Source organism: Strongylocentrotus purpuratus, unplaced genomic scaffold (assembly GCF_000002235.5).
Source record: "Strongylocentrotus purpuratus isolate Spur 01 unplaced genomic scaffold, Spur_5.0 spur5_scaffold_16, whole genome shotgun sequence".
NCBI lineage: Eukaryota > Metazoa > Echinodermata > Echinoidea > Camarodonta > Strongylocentrotidae > Strongylocentrotus > Strongylocentrotus purpuratus.
In genome coordinates, this window is record NW_022145601.1 from 15951068 (window position 1) to 15961072 (window position 10005).

Here is a 10005-nt window from a genome sequence, read left to right on the forward strand (position 1 = left end):
AAATGCTTCAGGTAGCAAAGGTTTTCTGGTGTTACAAAAATCACATTTTGTTCATATATTGTCAAGTTCCACAAATTATGATAAATGTAAACTTCTGAATAGATTGCCAAGTTCACATTTATTGATGAAATATATACACAGCACAGATTCATAGCCCATTACACCAAAATGGCAAAACTGAATGTCATAAAATATTCTAACAGCATGAGAATAAACCATATTCTTTGAGAAAAACAATGAAAAAAAAATCACATGCAACATTTACATTCAAATAAAATCCCAAAACAAAAAATACTCCATATCAAATGTGCACGTAGAGGGAATATATTACACTATGTTCCATTTCTCCAAGCACTTGGAATTGGCCTAAACGTTCTCTCAAGAAAAAAAATTCCAAGCTTGACCTACAAATTTCTGATGTTTCATCCTTTGATCATGGATCATGATCATGTTTCACAAAGATCCTAAGTCAAACTTAATTCATAGTTGGATATAAAATATTATGGAGAACCACTTGTTATAGCCTTAGAATAAAATATATTAAAAAGCATCAATTCCACATCAAGAACATGTAATCTCCTTGATAATAGAAAATATGAATGATTTGAATTGGTGCGGTAACATCACGGATATCTCCAATTCCGTTTAACCGCCAGTCAAAACCGTACAGTTTTCGGTTAAACAATTTTTTTTTTTTTTTTTTTGGGGGGGGGGGCCTACTCTGTCGGCAGCAAGCCAGGTCCATTTGAAAAAGCGGGAAGGACTTTCATTTAACTGCGTGGTGCAGTTAAAGGCATCGATTTGTGCTTGTGAACTAGTCACAAAAAATAGTAACAATGTCGTTTTTAGAAGAATGTGTAAGATCATTAATGTAAATTGAAAACAGAGGACCTAGGATAGAACCTTGTGGAACACCATGTGTAAAAATTGGATGAATTATTATTATAAACTACATATTGAGATCCATTAAAAAGATTACTTTCAAACCAAGATGACAGACAAATTGGAGTGTTGTTCTAGTTTCCGAGTGGTGAGTCATCACACCGATTACTGAGCTGGGAGACATTGCCAGGCATAGTGCCAGGTGGAGGGACATAAATCGAAACTTAAAAAAAACAACCAAAAAAAACAGGAAAACGAAACCGGTCCAATTGAAAACGGAATCCGCCATGGGCGGTCGAATACCGGACGGTTAAACGTTTGACTACAGCACTAATTTGAATCAACATTTTATGCCTTTTAAAATAACTTTTACAAAATATTTTCAAAGATGCTAACGGCTTTCCATGATTGACAAGTCCAACTTAGATTAAGTTCGACTTGGGAACTTTGTGAAACACCCCCCGAGCAGCCAACTCACTACTCATGAAGCAGGATCCTTACCAGTGCATTACGCACCGGGGCCCCGTTTCATAAAACAAATTATCAATAAGAAATGCTAAATTTCTATGACATATTTGCTCTCAGCCAATCAGATGCCATGATTTCAGTAGCTTATAACAGTAGCTTGTAACTTGTTATTGATATCAAGTTTCATGAAACAGGGTCCTGGTGGTTCTAACAAGGATAAGGGCTTTCAGAAGGAAAATAAATAAAGGGGCGAACTGCTCCTCATCGAGGATACCTTCCAAGGGTAATATACAAATAATACACAGCAGTGAGGGCATTTTATAAGATTATGTTTTGTTTGTTTTGTAACATGATTTAACTAATGACCGGTCATTAGCATTTGATAATGACCGGTCATTTTCAAAATTACGTGTTAGGCAAAATAAATGCCTGGTCACATATACGCTCTCAACTGATCATTTGATTAGGATCTACGTCATCATCTTATAATGACTAGTGTGACTACTAACAATAATATGACTACCTCGTATAGCGCATATCACATTATGATACATGTATAACATATCTATGCTCTTCCGAAGGACTTTGGATATTATTACCCTTGCTTCAGCTCCAGCAACCGTAGTGCTCAGTGCATTCAAGGAATGAATCCTACCAGGTACCAAGCTGCTACACCTGGGTGGAGAGTGGCAAATCTAGATTCATGTCTTGCCAAATAGTCATAGGTATATGTAAAGTCTTGCTTCCAACTGCCCTAAAAAGCTTTGAATTTCCCAAAGCATTCTCTTTCTCTCTCTGAGATGCTGCAAGTCTGTTTACTCGATCAAGCCTAAAGGTATATACAGGTATGTGCCGAGAATCACATCTTGGAGCACGGCCGTTATGAATGTTCTGCATAGTCTTTCACATATACCCATGTATGTACATGCACGAGGTTCATGACCCTGTGGGCCATTATGTGAAGTAATAGGGTTTCTTGACGTTGATCCCATGGTCTGTCAACGCAGGGCTGAGGTCTTCCATGGTGAGAGTGTAGCGCTTGTCCTTCAAAGAGGGAAGGAATAAAGAAACAAGAGAAACAAGGCAAGGCATTAATTTTTAGCTCATACTTTATACAGGACTTATTAAAACAACAGATTCTTTGTACAGTTTACAACTGCTTTCTTCATACCCTTTGTAAATTTTAGGTTTTGAGTGGGTTATTTTTGTAAATCAAGAACAAAAGGTGGACTGGTTGAATTAGGGCCATTAGTTGAATACTTTTACATGTTTAAAAACAAAATTAAAATGTCACATTCTCAAAACACATTAGTCTGGTCAAATCAATATTTCTTTTGTTACTTTAAAAATGAATAAACTTGGAAAGGGTATGAATAATTTAGTTGTTTACTCTATAACATTACTCATACTTAGTTGATCAAAAAATTGGTACAGCTAACAGCCTAACACTGACAGGCTGTATATTCATACACTTATCTGTATTACATGTAAGTGCTTAGAGACATTGTTCAGGTATTAAAGCACTATTTAAATAAAGGCCATTATCACTATTTACGGTACTTTTAAAGCTTATCAAACTTAAAAAATGCAATGTGTAAGTTTCCTTTGTCAAATACATTATGGGCTTATAGACTATCTTTCATGAAGTTTCTAACACACACTCTTATGCTGGAAGGTACATTCAGATTCATCAGAACCATATTTTTTTGGTCTTTTTGTTGTTGTAAAATAACCATTTCTGGTCTTCTTTATTTTCTCATAATAATATCAACATCTTCACATTTTCAGCGATTGCCTCCATTTCTGGAGGGATATACATGGTTTTCTACATGAAATATTTTCTTCTATCTGTAAACAATAATTCAAGAGGTGAAACAAAATGTGAAGAAGTCTCTGTTTTGTTCTTTTCTTTTTAAATTCTTTTCCATCAGAAACATCTTGATTTGATGAAATATAAGCCCGTGGGAGCTCACAAGTGACCCTAATCCCGTTTTATAAACTCCTGGGGGGGGGGGGGCATTTCACAAAACTTTTCATCAGTGATAAATGACAGTTTTTGTTATAAGCTACTGAAATCCTTGCTACTGATTGGTTATCAACAGAGTTGTCACTGATTTCTGTCATTTGTCATTGAAAAAAGGCTTTGTGAAACGCCCTCCTGGTGAACTGATCTGCTACAGGAGAATACATACCTTTACTGACTTCTTTGAACTTTGACCCGACCCTCTCATCTTGCAGTGCTGCAGGGCATCGTTGGCAATGTCTGAGATGAACTTCTGGGCTGATATGGAAATCAATCTCACCCTGCAAAAGATATCAATATCAGAATCGTAAGCAATGGCAGATGGAGATTTGAGATGTGGAAAATGAAACATGAAATGGATTCTTGGATAGAGTTATGAAAAGTGAAAAGAAATCCAATACGTCTATAACTGCTACTAATGTGGATACACTTAATGGAAGGGGGAGGGGGAGATTGAAAAACCCAGATTCCATGATTTTGGATCTCTGGGTGGTATGAACACATACCCACTATATATAATTCTGTCTTTTAAGAAATGGACGGACAATCCAACATTAACCAACATATTTCACAAACAGTTGATGCCTTTATAGCTCAACAGACAATTTCCTAATTTAAAAAAAAGAAAAGAAGAAAAAGTGGAGGTGCTCAATATATTTCCCACCATCGATCTCCTTATGACTGATGCTATAACTACCTTTTCTTCTTCATCTACATGTATTACAACAACCACAATGCAATTATGAATGTATCACTCTGTCTTCAGACACACCATACTTTAATTTTTTTCTGTAATTGCTCTGTTGATGACTACTCTGACCTTCTGACATGTTGGTTGCTTTGTTTGTTTGTTTGTTTTACTTGATTGCTAAAAAATTATGTGTGTGCTTGTAATAAGTAAACAACCAGGGGACTGACAGCTTTATGTCCTCTCCGAGGGACTTGGTAATGAGGATTGATGCCATACCACAAGGCACTTGTGTATCGACTTGGTTTCGAACCAGGGACTTGCTCTGAAATTGAGTCATCACGCCTCCGTATAAACATACACATGTATCATAGCAAAGAATAGCAAAGAATATCAATCAAAGGATATTCGATATAGCACCTTTTCCTTGCATTTACAAAGCGCTCCACACTGCTCCTCAGTCTGAGCCACTTATAAACATCATACTTCTGGCAATCTAAAAGCTTCTTTCGGGGAGGGGGGGGGGGAATATTTTGGACTACATGTACTTACAGTCTTGGATCTGATGCCTCAAACCCAGATCTATTCAGATAATATCCTGTCACTGCATCCGGGATCTGCCAAATATACAAAAAGACAAAGATTAACAATTCACTCGATGAAGAAAAAATGGAACTAAAGTAAACACCTAAGCAGGCTAAGCTAAGCAATATTCAGGTTGTTATTTCAATTTCTCTTTTACAAAGTACAACTTATGAATCAATCGTTTAGCTAGTTTTATTACTGGTTGGAGCACCAGAGTACATGCCATACAACCACTGTAACATGTATGTACCTGTATTGGGAATGGGCAGGTTTCAGATGAGGGTGTCATATATGTGTTGTGCATGTATTTCACCTGGGGGGGGGGGGGGGCGTTTCATAAAGCTGTGCGTAAAGTTACACATGACTTTACAAATTAATTGAATATGAAGAGCTAAATGGGATTCTCAAATCCTTTTAATTGCATTTATAAGCTAAAGTTGAAATATGCAGATGTAGATTAACCTCATCAATTTTAACAAAACATTTTAATGCAAAGTGTATTTTTGGCTACAATTCAATTGAGATTATGGGAAATACAGTCATACTTTGTTAAAAATGTCAGGAAAATTTGGGGCATCCCATTTGGCTCTTCATATTTAAATAATTTGTAAATTCATTTGTAACTTTGCACACAGCTTTATGAAACAATCCCCAGGTATCAGTTTCAGAGACATTAGGGACTTTTAGATTGATAGGACGAGAACACGACGAACGCCGACTGATCATGCGTGTCAACGTACTTAATTGCCCATGTTGACTACAATTAGAAATCTTTTAGATTGCACTCGACGATAAAGCATGCAGGAAGTAACACTATGAACATCACGGACAAAGAAAGAGGACAAAATATACAGTTCCTCATTCTACCCTTAACAAAAGAACATCCCTTCACTGCTATTATGTAAAAATGTGTAGAACAGGTGAATATGCATGTGACACCTGTTCTATCGGTACACAATTTTTACATAATAGCAGGGAAGGGATGTTCCTTTGTCTACCTGAGGAACTGTATATTTTAAGCGCACGTGGCATACTAGTACCTTGAGCATGTAAAGGCGCTATATAAATATCAATATGTATGTACTGTATGTACTAGATTTAGGAAAATCAAGGTTTACACATTCTCGATCGTCGACTGAGACGATGTAACGCATGCACAGTGCCTTAAAATGACGTTACACATTGCAGTTAAAGCTGTTGACGTGCAAATCTAAAAGTCCCTAATAATAAAATGAAACTTACAGTAGGTGCATACTCTTCCATCTGTTCAAGGAGTTCTTCTAAGGCATCACCAGCCAGCTTGACAGGGAGAGCCGCTGCTTCATTCTCTGCTTCTGAGCCATTAGGTGTGGCTTGATTCCCTCCACCCTCCGATGAGGCACTGTCCATAGCTTCTGGAATACAACAAATAGATTTGATGATAAAACTCTTATGTTTGAATTGAACCTTTATCATAATTTGTCATTAACTCATTCAATGGAAATCGTTTTGTTGTCTTTGATGTGTTTTAAAAATGGTTGAATAAATATTTGAGATGAAATCTCAAATTGAAACAAGACGCAAGGAAATATTTTACAGGGCTGGAATATAATTACAGCAGTGAATTTGGGCCATATACCAAAATAGGCGATACTTTTTAGCTGGGAATAAAGTTGCTCATTTTAGGTCATCAGCGACCGAAAACACCATGGTTAAAAAACAAACATGATCAAGGCAATACACTTCCAATAAAGGCAAAAAAATTAAATATTACTTAAAGTAAACCAAAACATTTATATCAAGTTACTTTTATTGTAAAGTTTAAAAGATTCAAATAAAATCAGTAAAAATTTGTACAAAATCAGGCGAGGAATGAGGGAGTTAAAACTAATTTAAATAACTTGTCACCAGAGGGCAATGTCTTAATTGATTACATAATGTATCCACGACCCTTCGTGCCTTCTGACCATGATATTTCACAATTCTCTCATTTGTGTTAATAATCCGACTTAAAATGTCAAGTAGAATATTCTGCACAATTTATCTTGTTTTCAGGGGAGTACATAATCTCAATCATAAGAAGGAAGGAAAAACATGAAATTTGAAGTACAAAAGGCATAAATCATGGATAAATTTGCCATTCATATCAATTCATTTTGTAAAATATACAATTGCCATGCAGGGACTGTGCCTGTGGGTATATCCAGGAATTTGTGTATGAAAACAGGGGCAGGTACTAGTATAGGGGAACATATAAACATCCTCCGCTTACTACAATTATTTATATTTTATTTTTACCATAATTTTAGAATTTACCAAGTGACACAAGTCACAACAGATCGAGTTGATTAATCAATCTTCTCATTTATTATATGATTTATAATCTCTTCCTCTAGATTGTCACACTTCTGCTTCTTTATCGTTGTTTCTCATTCTCTCCTTTCAGTCGCATCTCTATTTTTTTTTCCTTTTCTCTCTCTCTTTCTCTTTCCCTCTCTACTGACATGACTGACTCTATTTAAGTCTATCTCCGGTCTACTTCCGTTAACTTTATGAATATGATACTATATTGCTACTACCGCTAGAAAGCTAAAATTTAGTCTGATTTTCACCTCGGTGAGTCCAAATTTTCACAAGTTTTTTCGTGAACTTTGTCATATGATATACTTAATCCATATTGCGCATGATTTGGCAGTCTCAACACTTCATTTTTTTCAAATTTGAAGTGTTTTCTGATTTTTTTTTAAAGTTTGTTTCATCTTTACTTACTTACTTTACTTTAATACACGATGTTGTAGGTCTAAGCCTGTTCATCGATCCAGGATTCTTCCATGGTAACTGCGATTTGTGGAGGGAGGAGGTTGTGTAATAACATAAAACAACAGACAACACCTAGACCGGCTCATACAGAAGGCTAGCATTCTTTGACCAGTGACTATCAAGTCTATTCTTAAACGAGTTTACCGACCCAGCTGCCACAACGCTTTCTGGGAGACCGTTCCACAGCTCCACGACTCTATTGCTAAAAAAGTATTTTCTGATATCTAGTCTTGAATATTTCTTTTCCAGTTTTCCAGAGTGACCTCGAGTTCTATCTTCTGTACTCAACTTAAAGGGAATCTCTTGCACATTGTACAAGCCATTCAAGTACTTGTACACATCGATCATGTCCCCCCTTCTACGCCGGTGAACAAGAGTTTGTAATTTGAGTTTGGTCTTGGTCTTCCCCACACAATCCCACATATCATTTTCAGCACAAAAACTGGGGCTTATGATGGCTTTTTTTTATGATTGGCTGCTCAACCATTCAACTGTAAATTGTTTCTAGCGACGGCTCATCGTGTAGCCAAAGTAAGCGTGTAATGCACAACGCTGGTTGCAGGGCCCGCTGCACTTCTACGCGGAAAGTGATCAAGGCCTAGGCTAAATGTTAGTTTTTTGGCACGAAATCGACAGATTTAAACAATGTTCATGTCTAAACAACATATGTACCTAGAGATCTACACATTCTCGGTCATATTTCATATCCTCTTCTAATTTTTATTTTCATTTGGTGAAAGCTATTCACCCAGTCTTGCACCAGAGAGAGCTACGTGGACACACCACACACCCATTTATTTTTCACCAGCTTCCCTGCAGAGTGGACTGCTATAAGTACAGTTTTTTCCCCCAAGTTATTCCCATATGGAACAGACTCCCAGCAGTAGCTGTAATATCTAGCTCGATTGCTGGTTTTCAGACCTCCGCAGTCCCGTCCATCATAGCCATGATGGGCATGCCCACCAGGGCCCTGTAGGGAGGGAAGCCATGAAGCCGACATTAATGTTCTCACCAGATGCACCCTACTTCTTCGTACTCTCCAGTTTACACGTCTTCTTCTGCACAATGTCTGGCTTCTTTTACTTGCACGCATCACGCACTCACACACTACCACTGTTACTCCACCCTGGACAGCTGTCAACGTAGCTTTTTGGGTGCAACGAATTCAAGATTCAAGATTACAATTCAATTCAATTCATCGACATCCCAAACACTAAAAATAAATGAATATGTGGGACTGTGATAAACAAAGTGCCACAAAATGACACAGCTTCAGTTCAATATCTACAAAAATCACTACAAATGATACCTGTGAAATAAAAAAATATACATCCCAATAATACCTTTGATACATTAACATCAACAAATGCAATTTTCTTACCCTCTTTCACGCTCTTTAGGTTAGTATTTGACATTTCGTCTTTGAACTTAGCCAATTGAAAACGTTCCAAAGCAACTCAGAGGAAAGTTATGGTATCTTTGAAGTGTAGTAAATATCAACACTCCCGTGCATGTTATGATACTATTTCCCCAAATCTATCATTCGAAGCAGAGACAGTTCGAAAGAGAGAGAGAGAGAGAGAGAGAGAGAAAGGGAGAGAGAGAGAGGGAGAGAGAGAGAGAGAGAGAGAGTGTACGGAGGTGACCCCCCTCTTTCTATCTCTATCTCTCTCTCTCTCTCTCTGTCTCTCTGTCTTTCACTCTCTCTCCCTCCCTCTATCGCAGCCTCCTTCTAAACCATCATACCCTCCATATATAATTACAATTTATATTGTATCAAATATATTTAGCATATCACTAATTTAAATTTGTTAAAGAATTTTGTGTTGGTATTCATTTTGAAAGTTTTATCTTGTGCTTTACAACTATAGGATTGTGTTCAGCTGAATTGGAATTTGGACTTTCGTGTTTGTTCTGAAACCGAGCGGATTGTCAGTATCAAAGCGCTATATACTCAAAACTGTGACGCTCTCATTCATTTTCAAACTTAACTCATTATTTTTTTTCCCGGGGGGGGGGGGTCTCGTTAAATTTCTGTAATTCTTTCCAAGTTCGCGCCGAGTATCTGGATCATTTTGCAATTTCTGTGCGACTCGACAAAATAAATAGATGACCTCAATGTCAGAAGGGGTTCGTCCTCTTCATATTTTTCTTCTTCTTCTTCTTCTCGGCTTCTTTTCCTTCTTCTTTCACTTCTTTTTCTTCTTCTACTACTTTTTTCTCTCCATCTTCTTCCATAACTCTCTTCTTCTTAATTATATATTATTTTTCTACATTATTAATTATTGTTATTGTTGTTGTTGTTTTAATGTAAGTCTTGGTATAGTAGTATAGTAGAAGTAGTAGTATAGTAGAAGTAATAGTAGAAGTAGTAGTAGCTAATATAGTAGTATTAGTAGTAGTAGTAGTAGTAGTAGTATAGTAGTAGTAGTAGTAGTAGTAGTAGTAGTAGTAGTAGTAGTATAAGTAGTAGTAGTAGTAGTAGTAGTAGTAGCAGCAGCAGCAGCAGCAGCAGCAGCAGCAGTAGTAGTAGTAGTAGTAGTAGTAGTAGTAGTAGTAG

General features: G+C 36.8%; 1 protein-coding gene across 1 annotated transcript; it reads right to left on the bottom strand.

The window, feature by feature from the left end:
- Positions 1-1743: 1743 nt before the first annotated feature.
- LOC752563 (transcription initiation factor TFIID subunit 10) lies at positions 1744-8935 on the bottom strand. Its single transcript, XM_001179559.4, has 5 exons — positions 8827-8935; positions 5889-6040; positions 4614-4678; positions 3543-3654; positions 1744-2394 (listed from the first exon to the last, which is right to left on the bottom strand). Exons 1-5 carry the CDS (start codon positions 8858-8860, stop codon positions 2305-2307), a joined length of 453 nt encoding a protein of 150 aa, XP_001179559.2. The 5' UTR covers positions 8861-8935; the 3' UTR covers positions 1744-2304.
- Positions 8936-10005: the final 1070 nt, after the last annotated feature.

Coding starts and splice junctions, on each gene's coding strand:
- LOC752563 (XM_001179559.4), bottom strand. CDS start 8,860: ATGTCAAATACTAACCTAAAGAGCGTGAAAGAGG. Junction 6,041..8,826: donor CCTAAAGAGCGTGAAAGAGG/GTAAGAAAATTG, acceptor GTTGTATTCCAG/AAGCTATGGACAGTGCCTCA. Junction 3,655..4,613: donor GAGGCATCAGATCCAAGACT/GTAAGTACATGT, acceptor TATCTTTTGCAG/GGTGAGATTGATTTCCATAT.